Source organism: Stegostoma tigrinum, chromosome 27, assembly GCF_030684315.1.
Source record: "Stegostoma tigrinum isolate sSteTig4 chromosome 27, sSteTig4.hap1, whole genome shotgun sequence".
Classification (NCBI taxonomy): domain Eukaryota; kingdom Metazoa; phylum Chordata; class Chondrichthyes; order Orectolobiformes; family Stegostomatidae; genus Stegostoma; species Stegostoma tigrinum.
Genome location: NC_081380.1, coordinates 44,575,520 through 44,590,156, shown reverse-complemented (window position 1 = coordinate 44,590,156; position 14,637 = coordinate 44,575,520). Strand labels below are relative to the sequence as shown.

At 40.5% G+C, this 14,637-nt stretch overlaps 1 protein-coding gene across 2 annotated transcripts in view; it reads left to right on the top strand.

Annotated features, from left to right (window-relative positions):
- bcas3 (BCAS3 microtubule associated cell migration factor) overlaps positions 1-14,637 on the top strand; it is a 1,086,700-nt gene that overhangs the window by 645,420 nt on the left and 426,643 nt on the right. For both annotated transcript variants that reach the window (XM_059655421.1, XM_059655420.1), the window contains one exon: positions 11,523-11,719. In XM_059655421.1, coding sequence (XP_059511404.1) covers positions 11,523-11,719 — 197 coding nt within the window. The remainder of the gene's footprint in view (positions 1-11,522; positions 11,720-14,637) is intronic.

The window sequence follows — 14,637 nt, the reverse complement described above, 5'->3', positions numbered from 1 at the left end:
TTCCCCCCCACCCACTGCATCCCAAAACCAGTCCAACCTGTCTCTGCCTCCCTAACTGGTTCTTCCTCTCACCCATCCCTTCCTCCCACCCCAAGCCGCACCCCCATCTACCTACTAACCTCATCCCACCTCCTTGACCTGTCCGTCTTCCCTGGACTGACCTATCCCCTCCCTACCTCCCCACCTATACTCTCTCCACCTATCTTCTTTACTCTCCATCTTCGGTCCGCCTCCCCCTCTCTCCCTATTTATTCCAGTTCCCTCTCCCCATCCCCCTCTCTGATGAAGGGTTTAGGCCCGAAATCTCAGCTTTTGTGCTCCTGAGATGCTGCTGGGCCTGCTGTGTTCATCCAGCCTCACATTTTATTATCTTGGAATTCTCCAGCATCTGCAGTTCCTATTATCTTTGATGGGTTTTTAGTTTGGAGGTGGGTTCATTGGCCATGACATGGAAAAATTGCCATGTTGGAATGAACAGGACCTTGATTTAGAAACTCGTCCAAACATTACCAGCCCTGACACTGCAGCTCATGAACAATACTTGTGAAAGGACGAGCATGACAGAGAAATTTAGGGAGGGAATCCCAGTATTATCCCATATTATGTTTGCAGGTCCCAGAATGGAGCACTTGACCCATTCACCTTCTGACTCTGAGGCAAGACTGGCACCACTGAACCAAGCTAATATTCAAAACAAGATGAATTTTTTTAAATTTGCATAAATATTGTCTGTGATGTTCTGATAAGTGTTCTGAACCCATATCCATGTTGTTAATCCATACAAACTGTTGCACCATGTTCTTTACCCTCATAATGAGGCTATAATATTTTGGGTGGGATGGCATTACTGCAGTTTGGATTTGCGTATCTTTTATTTTAAGTATATTTTTTAATAATGGAAAACATTGTAGAATTATTACTAAACTTTAAAATCAAAAATCATCTCTAAAAATGACGAAAAATGTCTGCTGGTGAGCGAGATCATTAACAGTATATTCTATATCAAACCATTGGTGGAGGAAGAAGACTTTTGCAATAGGCTGGTCATTCGAGGGGCCGTGAAATTTGTACAGCTTTTCTATAAATTATTTTCAACAAATGTTAGCTGAATATGCCTTTAAAATATGCAAAATACCTGTGACACCAGTGCATTTGCTAAAGAGTGGGAGGTGAGGCCGTTTTATGGCAGAATTTAGCACAGTCTATCTTACAGCCAGCAAAGTCAATTTATTTAGCAAAATCTATTTAAACGATGAACTGCAGGAAACAGTCTGTCGAAAATTATTTCTTTGAGCTATAACAAATAAGACTCCTAAATGAAACTGTGGTGCTATCTCTCCCAAAAAAAGGTAATTTCTTCAGCAAAATGCAAGGAGTGGAGGATGATTACAAAATACACTTGTGCATTGAAATAAAACTCAGTCACTTATAACAATGCAGTCTCCAAGTATGTTTGACAGGGAATTACATAAGTATCACTGTAGTTGCAGGCAGTAGTTTATGCAATGGTTTGGTACATTAAGGGTACTTTGTAATTCGAACTTATTGAGCTTGCTTGCTTATTTTTAAAGTTAAATACTATTTTTTGACATGGAATCAGTGAACAATACATTTCAGATGAAGGCCATTTGGCCCTATGTTCACCCTTGGCAACAGCTATTCTATTTATCCCCTTCACCAACTGTTCCTGGAGAGCCCTTTACATTATTTCCTCTCAATTATTCACTAAGTTGCCCTTTTGAAGCTGATCCATTGAATTTTCTATTTAGTTAGTTTCCACCTTGAAGCATAGGCCTTGATTGTTTGAGGAACGCCAGCTCAGAGTTGCTGAACTAGAGTGTGAGATTTGAACGCTGTGACGCATCAGGGGGGCGGAATGCTTTGTTTCAGGAGGCAGTCACTCTCTGGGTTAAGTACTTCAAATTTGCCCAGTGATCAGGGACAGGAGGATGTGAGTACAATTGAGGCAGATAGAGAGAACCCAAATTTAGCTTTGGAGTAGCCTCAGCTTTTGACCGTGTCGAACAGGTATGGGTTACGTGCTTGACGTGTGGATGAGAAAATGAATTGTAGGAAGGATGGGCAACTTGATCACAACAGCATGGTCCAGGAGACCATTCAAGCAGGAGAGTGAAAAAGAAAGTGGTAGGGGATTCTGTAATTTGGGGTACAGATAGTGACCTTTGAAAGCAAAAATTGAGAGCCTTGCATGGTATGTTGCCTGCCTGATGCCAAGATAAGGCACATCTCAGACCAGCTTGAAAGGAATTTGGCATGGAGTGGGGGGGGGAAGATATAGTTAGTGTGGTCCATGTTGGAACGGACAATATAGACAAGAGGTCCTATTATAGGGAATATCAAAAATTCAGAACAATATTACAGGCAGGACCGATTACCTGAAGCACGTATAAATTGGCATAGACACAAGAAAATTAGGGATGTAAAAACATGGCTCAACAAATGATGTGGGAAAGAAGGGCTCCATTTCGTGGGGCATTGTCATCAATATTGGAACAGGAAGGAACTGTACCATAGGGACAGGCTCCATCTGAACCAATCTAGGACCATTGTCCTGGCTGAAAGGCCAAGTAGTGGTCACAGGGACTTTAGACAGGGGGAGGAGGGCTCTGGGGAAGTCAACGTAGTTTCAAAATCAAGTAACATTTGAGAGTAAAGTACTCCAGGCATGGCAGGTAATGGCAAAACTATATTTCTGGAGTGTACCTAGGATAGTTTCCTATAGTAATATGTCCTATATATAACAGGGGAATAAACAATATTATGTTTAGTAATGAATAATGACCCAAATTTAATTCATCACCTCATTATACGTGAACATTTTCAAATAGTGATCATAACATGATTGAATTAAAAGTAACACTTGCAAGCAAACGGCATGAATGAACTACTATAGTTTTACATTTGGGTAAGGCCTACTTTCACAGGTTGAAACACAGATTATCAATAGTAAACAGGGAACATCTGCTAATTAGTAAAACAACTGAAGTATAGTGGAGAATATTTAAAGAAACATTTAACACAATACAAAATCAATTTATGCCGCTGAAAGGGAAAAGCTCCAACTTCACAGAAAAAAAATACATTGACAACTAAAAAGATAAGGAACAATATGAAACTAGAAGGGCTTACAAAAGTACAAAAGACAGCTGAGATCATGCTGAATGGGAAAGATACCAGCAAGGGGCCACAAATCAGCATCGAAGAACAACTGTAAGGGATTATGAAAAGAAATTTGCCTGTCACATCAAAATCAATAAGAAATTTTATAGGTACATAAAGGGAAAGTGGGTGGTCAGGAGCAATGTTCACCACTAAAGACTGAAAGTGGGGATATTGCCAATGACTATGGGAAATTGCTGACATATTGAATAATTACTTTGCTTCAGTGTTTACAGGAGAGAAGGATGATAGCATATCTGAAGTCTGGGGGGAATTAATTATGGATTGATAGGGTTTGGAAAAAATTAAAGTAAACAAAATATCATATTGAGGAAATTCATGGAATTAATGATTGACAAATCCCCAGGACCTGATGGTGTTCATCCTAGGATGTTAACGGAAGGAGGGAAGCTCATTGGCGATATGCTTTTAGAGTCTCAAGATACAGGAGTTTGGAAAATTGCACGTCTCTCTTTTTTAAGAAGGCTGAGAGAGGAAAGTCAGGGAATTACAGACCAGTTAGCCTAACATCTGGAGTGGAGAAATTGTTGGAGTCTGTAAGGTCACTGAACATCTTGAAAATTTCCACTTAATCAGGGAGAATCAGCATGGATTCATGACAGTATGACATACCTGACAAACCCCGTTGAATTTTTTGAAGAAGTGACTGAAGTAGTGGACAATGAAATATTATGAACGTTGTTTATGTCAACTTCCAGAAAACACTTGATAAAGTTCTGCATAAGAGACTGTTCACTTGCATAGCAGCCCATGAATTGAATGCAAATTACTGACGTGGCCAGGAAATTGATGAGTGGCGGGTGAGAGAAAGCAGGGATAATGGGCAGGTCCTCTTTGGCAGGATGCGACCAGCGGTGACCCACAAGGATCTGTGTTCGGACCTTAATTATTCACATTATTTATCCATGAGTTGAATTATGGCACAGCTGAAATTGCTGATGACACAAAGTTAGGCAGCATTGGAGACAGTGTAGACGGAAGCATAAAATTACAAAGGGATATCCGTAAACTCAGTGAACAAGCAAAACTGGCTGATCTTGAATATGTCTCAAACAGGTGCAGAAAATAATCATGAAAGCAAATGGAATGCTGGCCTCTGTACATAGAGGACTGGAGTACAAGGATACAGAAGTTATGCGGCTATTTTACAAAATCCTGGTTACACCCACGTGCAATGCTGTGAGCAGATCTGGGCACCACACGTTAGGAACAATATATTGATGCTGAATGGAGTACAGTGTAAATTTACAAGAATGATACTTAGACTTTGGAGGTTAGTTCTGTGGAGAAATTACACACTGGAATTTAGAAGGTTAAGGGGTGATCTGATCAAAGTCTTCAAGATAGTAACAGGAAAGGACAGAGTAGATAAAGATTAACTATTTCCAATGGTTGGGGGTTCCAGAACTAGGGGTCATAATCTGAAAATTAGAGCCAGATCATTCAGGAGAGATGTTAGGAAGCACTTCTACACAGAAAAGCTGGTAGATATTTGGAACTCTCTTCCATAAACAGCAGTGGATGGTGGATCAGTTGTTAATTTTAAATCTGTGATAGATAATTTTTGAGCAAAGGCATTCAAAGATATGGGCCAAAGTCAGGTATATACGGTTAGGCCACAGGTCAGCCATGATCTCATTGAATGTTGGAACAGGCTCAAGGAACTGGCCTGTTTCTCTTCCCAGGTTCCTATGATGCTGTCATAGAAAGCAATTGCGATCTTATTACTGTATAACTGGTGTAGTATCTTGAACTTATCAAGTTTTAATGAAGTTGCTTGTGCCAAGGAGCAAAATAATTGTATAAGTGGAGCCAAATCTTTGGCCTGTCCAATCTATCTTAGAAAAGACCAAAGATCAAATCGTCCCAATCACACAGGCATCTTCTCCACTCATATCAGTACTGTGAAACCTAGAAGCAGGAGTTCAGGATAATAGCTCCCATTTCCGATGGCGTCAGATATATTATGCTGTGTTTATTCCCTGTCCTGTGGAAGGAGAAAGAATAAGTCACTTGTCTTTAAAAACTACTTTAGGACTGTCCCCAGGGATGAGTGCCCTGGATGGGTTTTAGAAACAAGAAAAGGTGATGCAAACATTACTCTGCTGTGGTAAAAGAGCAGCTGTTGCTGAATTTTCCCTTTCAACATGCATTTCAGTTAATGTGTGCTGTCAGAATGCAAGGTAGACACAATATGTCTGCATTCGATGGAACAGCCGGTTCAGCAGTAACAGCTGGCCATAGCCTCAGTGAAAACTGAACCAGCATCTGTTCAATTTTCAGCTCTGCCACACTGATGGTGTCGGTGATTAATCTGCAAAGCTGTTGTGTGTTTTTTCCCCATGCATTTAAAAAATAATAGCGTGAATATTAAAATATAGAAATGCCTCTAACTGTAGGATTCTATTAATTCCTTTTGAGAAGATCTAATCTTTGCTGCAACTAGAATGAAAGGGTTTGTCTGTAAATGGATCAACCATTAGTACTATCTAATTGTGCCCTTCCTTATGCTGAATTCTGACCCACATTCTCTGTTTGTCACCAACCCACCCACCTGATTTTAGCAGTATGCTCGTTTCTTCCACGAGGAATAAGTGCAAGCCTCAAGAATTTTTTCCAATAAACATTTAGTAAAATTCCCACATTTTGTTCTTTAAACAGCCTATACTTATATGTTAATACCATTATTATAGACACACTAATAACCACACAGGCATAGCCGTAGGACAGTAATCTATTCAACGGGTTCAAATTGTTTATGAATGGGCTATCAGCTACAATCGAGTGAAAGCGTGAGGGAAGGGAGGGGGGTGTCACATGGATAATACAAAAAACAACAGATACCTGGGAATGAATTACATGTTGGAAACGAGTTGAGCAGTTTAGATAGTTTAATGATTGCATGCCATTCAGGGGTTCAAATGATACATTATAAGTAAATATTAACCTTAGATTGGGTTGTACCTTGGAATATAATTGAACGGAGTTCAGGTGTTTTAGGTATGGAATTATAGATTCTTGAGATTGATAATAAACCATTGCCTAATAAAAGAGATCAGATGATATAGGAACAGACATGGGCCATTCAGTCTTTGTGCCTACCCTGCCATTCAATAAGATCATGGCAGATTTGTAGCCTAACTGCATAAGCCTGCCTTTGGCTCATATCCCTTAATTTTTATGTTGATCAAAGGTATTATCTATTTCGGATTTAAAATTAATATCTGATCCAGCATCCACTGCTGTTTATGGAAGAGAGTTCCAAACAACATCACTCTTCGTATGTAGAAGTGCTTCCTAACATCTCTCCTGAATGATCTGACCTTACTTTCCAGATTATGCCTCCTAGTTCTAGAATCCCCAACCAGTGGAAATAGTTTATCTCCACCTATCCTGTCCTTTCCTGTTAATATTTTGAAGACTTCGATTAGGTCACGTTCTACCCTTCTAAATTCCAGAGAAAACAGTCCTAATTTGTATAATTTCTCCTCATTACAGCCCTGAAGATATCATTCTTGTAAACCTACCTTTCTTCCAAGGCTAGTATAATGTTCCCAAGGTGTGGTGCCCAGATCTGCTGACACTACTCCAAACAGGGTCTAACCAGGGATAACAAAGTGTGGAGCTGGATGAACACAGCAGGCCAAGTAGCATCTTAGGGGCACAAAAGCTGATGTTTTGAGCCAAGACCCTTCATCAGAAATTTTGACAAACTGCAGCATAACTTCTGCAATGTTATGCTTCCGTCCTATTGATATAAAGGCCAACGTTCCATGAGCTTTCATGATCATTTTCTGCACTTGTTTGTGGCATTTTAAAGATCGATGAACTTGAACCCCTAAATCTCTTTGGACATTCATTGTATTTAACCTCATATCATCTGGAAAGTACCCAGATTTATTCTTTTTAAGTCCAAAGTGAATAACCTCAATCTCACTCATATTGAATTCCATCTCCCACGGTTTTGTCCATTCACTTACTCTATCTATATCCCTTTGTAATTTTATGCTATCATTTACACTGTGTACAATACTGCCTAACTTTGTGTCATTAGAAAGTTTGGATATTATACTTTCTCTGCTGTTATCCAAGTTTGCTAATAAATAATTGAGACCCTAACACAAATGCCAGCAGGACATTACTGGTCACATACTGCCAATTTGAGTACTTATTCATTATCCCTACTCTGTATCAGTTGCCACCCAATCAGTTTCCCAAACTGAAAGATAAACTGTCATCTGAACTTCAATATGAGATTGCCCAATAGACACCCCACAGTTTCTTGTAATTATTTATAATCAACCTGTTCAGACGTCTTATTACATACTTCAGAACAGATGACGCTTGCCAGATCTTCTAGCCCAGAAGTCAGAACACTACCACAATGCCACAAAAGTACTGTTTTTGTTATATAATGAATGTGCTTTGTACATTGTGTAATTATGACATTGATTCGTTTTTAAGTTATTTACTTTTTCCAAAATAGGTGTTGTGCAGTTTATCCACAACAAATATGGTGTGAATTAAGCCTGACAACCTGAACATTTGCAGCTTAACTATCCGGCTATAAGCACTGGAAAATCTATTGAGAAATTATTTGCAGTTGATTACCAGAGGTCTGATTCTGAGGTAGAGTCACCAGACCCAAAATGTTAACTCTGATTTTTCTTCATAGATGCTGCCAGACCTGCTGAGCTTTTTGCAGTAACTGCTGTTTTTGTTGCCGTATATAATTTCTAATCAACCTGTTTAGAGAGTTATGACACACTTCTGAAGTAGATGTGATTTGAACCCAGGCCTCCTGGCTCAAAGGTAGGGACACTACCACAGCATCCTAGCCACAAGAGGCCGCAGGAACTCAGCATGTATGCTAAAACTTTCTGTCCTTGATATCAGAGGACTTAATATGACTGTGGCTTATTTGATAACGTTCTTGTTTCTGAGTCAGAAGGTACAAATTTAAATCCAACTCCAAAGTCTAAAGCACAGAATCTAGGTGTGATGCTGCAGTGATCTCAAGACAGAACAATGTCTGTTGGGTGACACCAAGGCCTCTTTACCCAGAGAAGCATCCTGAAAAGATCTTTTGCCGTTGTTCAAATAGGACTAGGGAAATTCATGTATACATGATCACTGAAGGAACAGATTATCACAGAAATTTAGTAGAATGTTGTTATTTATAGTACCTTGCTATATACAAATTGGCTGTTACAACAGTGCCTGCACTGCAGAAATGCCTCATTAGTTATAAAGTTCTTGGAGACATCCTGAAGTTGTGAAGGGTGCTATGTAACTACAAACACAGGTACCTTCTTCAAAAAAAAAAGTGTTTGCATTTCTTTGATTCTATTATTACAGTTCTCTTGATTAGAGGAGTTTTCTGACTCCAAGGCTGGTCACACTGGCTCTGAAATTCAGAGCAGTACAACCTGCTTTCTGGACTATGAATGTATCACCAAGTTGCAGTGACATCTGTGTATTCAGTTACCACAGGTCTAAACGCTTTTCAGTAATTCTTTCCCAAAACTTTTCTACCCATCTTCTCCTTTAAAGCATAAGTTAAAACAAAAGCTCTGAACTTTTTATCCCAATATCAACTTAAGTAGTGTGCTATCAGATTTTGTTTGGTAAGGTTCCTGTGAATTGGCTTGGATATTTTATTGCAAAAAAGATACTACATAAACCAATGTTCCTGCACAGAGGAAGCTGCAGTGTTGGGTGACTGTAATCCAGTAAAAGCGAATAAGGTGGCATGTCATGTAGAATAGCATTTTACTCAAAGCAAGTAAATGGTGGGATTGATTTTTGCCCTCATCTCTCGAGTTCTGCATGGTTAAGGTCAGTGAGTGAAAATTGCATTCCTGTTACAGGACACCACTGGTTTTTTTCCTACTTAAAGGTGGGTGTGCTGCAGTGATTCTCCAATTTTATTCAAATGTTCCAATAATGCAGATTTGACAAGAATTTAGAAGCACGCATTCTTATCTCATCGTTATTATTTATGATTTCAGCGAAGATGAATTGAAGAAAATGAGGATAAATCCTTGTTTAAGACCACTTCATTGCTGCACCACCCATAGATATTTGAACTGAAAAATACCACCTCAGGTTGACATGAACACTCATACCTTACAGATTGATTATAATCTTACATGCTTAGTGCAACTGCATCTGGCTCCAGATATTTAAAACATTCTCATTGGGAGGAATCTGGACTAAGTATTCTTTTGATGTACTGACATGCTGCGGTGGGTTCTCTTGTATATGGCGGAAGTTTTAGTTTTGTAATTGTGTATTAGATGACTCCCATCAGATCTAACTAGACTCGGTTATGTAAAAGAAGGTCAATCTGACCGTGGTTGGAAAAAAAAACAAAATAACCTCAAATTACATCCCTGAAGAGATTGTCCTTCTTCAGAACATGTGTTATTGTGTGTACTAAAGTGTAAAATGTATGCTATTTGCCTCATTTTTCAAATTTTATTCTGCAAACTTCAATGGTAAATACAGTACTTCTGTTTTATATTTCCACATCAGGTGAGTGGGATGAATTAGATAGGTGTCCGGAAGAGCCAGCCAGTTATGATTTACCAAATGGCTGTGTTCAATGCCTAAAGATTCTCTGGGGTGTGTCTCAAGTTCAGTATTGGATGGTTGGTTTGTGAACAAATGGACAGCTGGGTTAGAGTTAGTTTTATATAATTAAATAAAATTATCTCCGGCTGGCCGTGCTGACTACCCGCATAGGTCACTGAGATTCAAGAGCAACATACAGTCAACAGCATGGTGCCCATTTTTCATTGGAGAAAAGGAGGAGGAGGGGGGACCTAATTGAGGTATACAAGATAATGAGAGGCATAGATAGAGTTGATAGCCAGAGACTATTTCCCAGGGCAGAAATGGCTTACACGAGGGGTCATAGTTTTAAGCTGGTTGGAGGAAAGTATAGAGGGGATGTCAGAGGCGGGTTCTTTACACAGAGAGTTGTGAGATCATGGAATGTGTTGCCAGCAGCAGTTGTGGAAGCAAGGTCATTGGGGTCATTTAAGAGACTGCTAGACATGCATATGGTCACAGAAATTTGAGGGTGCATACATGAGGATCAATGGTCGGCTCAACATGGTGGGCTGAAGGGCCTGTTCTGTGCTGTACTGTTCTATGTTCTATGTTCTATCCATTTTTCTGGCTTCTATAGAAACAGTTAGTGTTACTGATAGTACATAATGAAACTTAGAATGAGGTCTTTTGACCCATCAGGTCCATTTATCTCATCAGCTTTTGTGCAACCTGCTCATCATGTACTCAACTTCGAATACTGTTCATTTCCTGAGCAAAGATTCTGCAGTTTAGTCCTGTTAGACACAAAACAAATGCAAACTGTAAGCCTAGACCCAAAACGTCAGCCTTCCTGCTCCTCTGATGCTGCTTGGCCTGCTGTGTTCATCCAGCTCTATACCTTGTTATCTCAGATTCTCCAGCATCTGCAGTTCCTACCATCGCTGCAAACTGAAAGTATCTATTTTATATTTTACACTTTAGAATTACAATAATATAATTCATCATATGTTGTTGTAATAATGATGACTGCTCAGGATCATAAATTCCTGTTATGAGACCTCAAGTAACTTGAACAGGCCAGTTCTGAATCTTCAGCTGGGACAGGCATCCCCCAAGGTACTGCGAGCTGGATTGCAGGACTTGCTACCTTTTTTTTTCTTTTCTGCTGCCACTGTACCTTGTTAATTAAGGTATTTTACTTCAAAGCATAGTATGGCTCGATGGACAAGTTGTTGCCATTTTGAACAATTGATAGCAGCCTTTATCATCAATGATGCTGCACTTAAAGCAAAGCTTCAGACTGTCTTTCTATCTTTTCCTTTGACATCTTTTTTAAAGCTGGCCATTTCAGAGTTGAGAGAATAGGACTTACTGGGGGGAAATGCTTTTCAGCCACATGGTATCTGGTCTATTTTGTTTGGTCTTGCGGGCATTTTGCCTGAATTCATATACAGCTGACTTCAACAAGGAATAGCCATTATTTGGTCATTACGTTGCATCCATAAAATGCTAATGTTGAAAGAAGTCGCTAGTGGAAATTCTCTTTTCAGAACAGTTCTAACAAAGTATCACTAGATTCAAAACATTAACTCTTTTCTTTCTACAGATGCTACCCGACCTGCTCTGTTTCTCCAGAATTCTCTATTTTTGTCTCTGATATGGAAATGCACTTGCTTTGATTTAGTCTGCGTTTATTGTCGTTCATTACTAATAGATATGTTTTCCGTCATGTTGCCTTTTTAACTTTGAATGTTTATTTTCAGGTTGAGATTGTGACGCATACAGGACCCCACAGGCGCCTGTGGATGGGTCCACAGTTTCAGTTTAAGACCATCCATCCTTCAGGACAAACAACAGTTATTTCTTCCAGTTCCTCAGTACTTCAGTCACAGGGACCCAGTGACACCCCACAGCCACTTATGGACTTTGATACTGATGATCTAGAACTCAATAGTCTGAGGTAAGGAAATTGGTCAAAGTGTACAAGTACTGGTTTTCCGAACCTTGCCAAAGATACAGAATTTCAGTGGTGTTTGAGAGTCTCTTCCTTCATCTTATGCCTGAATTGATTCCCCCTTCACCTTCAAAAAAAATTAAGCTGCGCAGACATCAAATTGCACTCATTTATGTTTTAATATGATTGGCCATGTAATGGGGCGGTGCATGCCATGGAAATGGATTTACATATTTTGGGGGTTTCATTTAGACTAGTTTGTTATCATTGATGAATTCATTATTGAAGTGCAAAATGCAGTTATGGTGAACTTGTGTATCAAACACTCCTCTAGTCCCTATTGAATTTATTTTTTCTTTTTCGTTCAAACGAAGATGCATAAAGTCTTACAGCATGGAAACAGATCTGAGTGCTGCCAAACAAAGAGAGTTAGGGGTGCAGTGCATTGTTCCTTGAAAATGGAGTCACAGGTAGATAGGATGGTGAAGGAAGTGTTTGACATGCTTGCCTTCATTGGTCAAAACATTGTCAAAAGTCACATCTCAAGGCTATAGTCCAACAGGCTTATTTGAAATCACACGCTTTTGGTGCTCAGCCCCGTTGTCAGGTGCAGCAATGGAGAAGGACACTCAGACACAGAGTTTGTAGGCAGAGAGACCAGGAGATTGAAAGATCATGCAATTGTTGTGAGTGTGGAGGGGGGACCCCACCACACTGCTGTGTCCGTAAAATCTTCTTACTGCCCTGTTTTGACAGCATCATCTTGATAAATTGTTATGCTCTCTCTACCTTAATTACTTCGTACAGTTTTAAATTACTTATTGCTTTGGTTAGACCCTCAGCATGCGACTCATATACCCTATCATGTTATTCCAGTCAATTAGGTCTCCAGCACCACCTTATTTTTAATTTTTTGTAAACATCTTTCTGCCTCATCTAATCGGATTATAGGTGATCCCTTCGCTGGTTCTTCAGTTGTTGACACTACTCAATTTCTAATACTCCCGGTCACTTGCAGAGACTTATTATTTGACACGCCACTCACACCAGTTGTATGATCTTTTGATCTCTCTGCCCTTGGCCTTTCTGCCAATAAACCCTATGTCTGTGTGTTTTTCTCTATCACTGCACCTGACAAAGGGACTGCGCTCCAAAAGCTTGTGATTTCAAATAAACCTATTGGACTATAACCTGGTGTCCAATGACTTCTGTCTTTGTCTACCCCAGTCCAAAACTGGTACCTCTACATCATGGTAAGAGCATTGAGTATAGGAGTTGGAATGTCTTGTTGCAGCTGTACAAAACATCAGGAAGGCCACTTACTGCGTGCAATTCTTTTCGCTATTCTATAGGAAGGATACTGTTAAACCTGAGAAAGTGCAGAAAAGGTTTACAAGGATGTTGTTAGGACTTGGGTTTGAGCTATAGAGAGAGGCTGAATAGGTTGGGCCTTTTCTGTTTGGAGCATCGAAGGTTGAGGGGTGACATTATAGAGATTTATAAAATCATGAAGAACTTGGATCGGTTGAATATCCAAGGTCTTTTCCCTCAGAGCCCCGCATGGGCCCTAGTTATGCCTATCTCTTGATGGGGTATGTGGAATATTCCTTGTTCCAGTTCTAATCTCATCCCTACCCACAACTCTTAATCCAATACAGCGATGATATTATTGGTGCTGCTTCCCTCTCTCGTCTGGAATTGGAAAAGCTCATCAATCTCACTTCCAGTTTCCACCCTGTCCTTTTATCTGGTCTATTTTTGACTCTACCTTTCCCTTCCTTGACAACTTTGTTTTGATTTCTAGGGATAGATTGGCCACGAATGTCCAACATGAACCTACTGACTCCCACAGCTACTTGGACAATACAACCTCATGCCCTACTTCCTGTAAAGACTCCATTCCATTCTCTCAGTTTCTCCATGGCGGTCACATATGTTCTGATGGGGCCATCCTCAACAAGGGAGCCTGTAAAATGTCCACCTTCTTCCTCAACCAAGGATTCCCCAGCAGCGTTGTCAACAGGACCCTCAACTGGATCCGAGCTATCTCCTGCACTTTCGCTGTCAGTCCCTCTCTTGCCTCCTACAACAGTGATAGGGTTCCCCTTGTCTTAACCTACCACCCCACCAGCATCCACATCCAGAAGATCATCAATCACCATTTCCGCTATCTCCAGTAAGATACCATCACCAGATACATATTCCCCTCCCCTCCTTTGTTTGTCTTCCACGGGGACTTTTCACTCTGGGACACCCAGGTCCCTTTGTCCTTCAGTCTCAACAACACCCAAAGCCCCACGGCACCTTCCCCAACAACCGCCAAAGGTATAACACCTGCCTATTTACGTCCTCCCTCCCCAGTATCCAAGGTCCCAAACATACCTCCCAGGTGAAGCAGCACTTTACCTGCATTTCCCACAATCTAGTCTACTGCATTCACTGCTCACAATGTGGTCTTCTCTATGTGGGGTAAACAAAGCGTAGACTGGGTGACCACTTTGCAGAACATCTATGCTACAAAGACCCTGAGCTTCCAGTTGCCTGCCACTTTAACACACCACCCTGTTCCCTGACCAGCATCTCAGTCTCAGGCTTGCAGCAGTGTTCCAGCAAAGCTCACCACAAGCTGGAAGAACAACACCTCATTTTCCACTTGGGGACCCTCTAACCTTCCCTTGGGAATCAACATCAAATTCAATAATCTTAGGACATGAACTCTTCCATGTCCTAGCCCTCTACCAAAAGCATCAGGCCTTGTTACCACATAGCCTGCCATTACACATTACCTATTCTTAGCCATTAATAGTCTCCATTGACAGCTGTTCACCCTCCTGGCAGATCGTTATCAACTCCTTCTCTGCCCAACTGTTCTTGTCTTCCGTGTAATGGGAACTGCAGATGCTGGAGAATCCAAGGTAATGAAG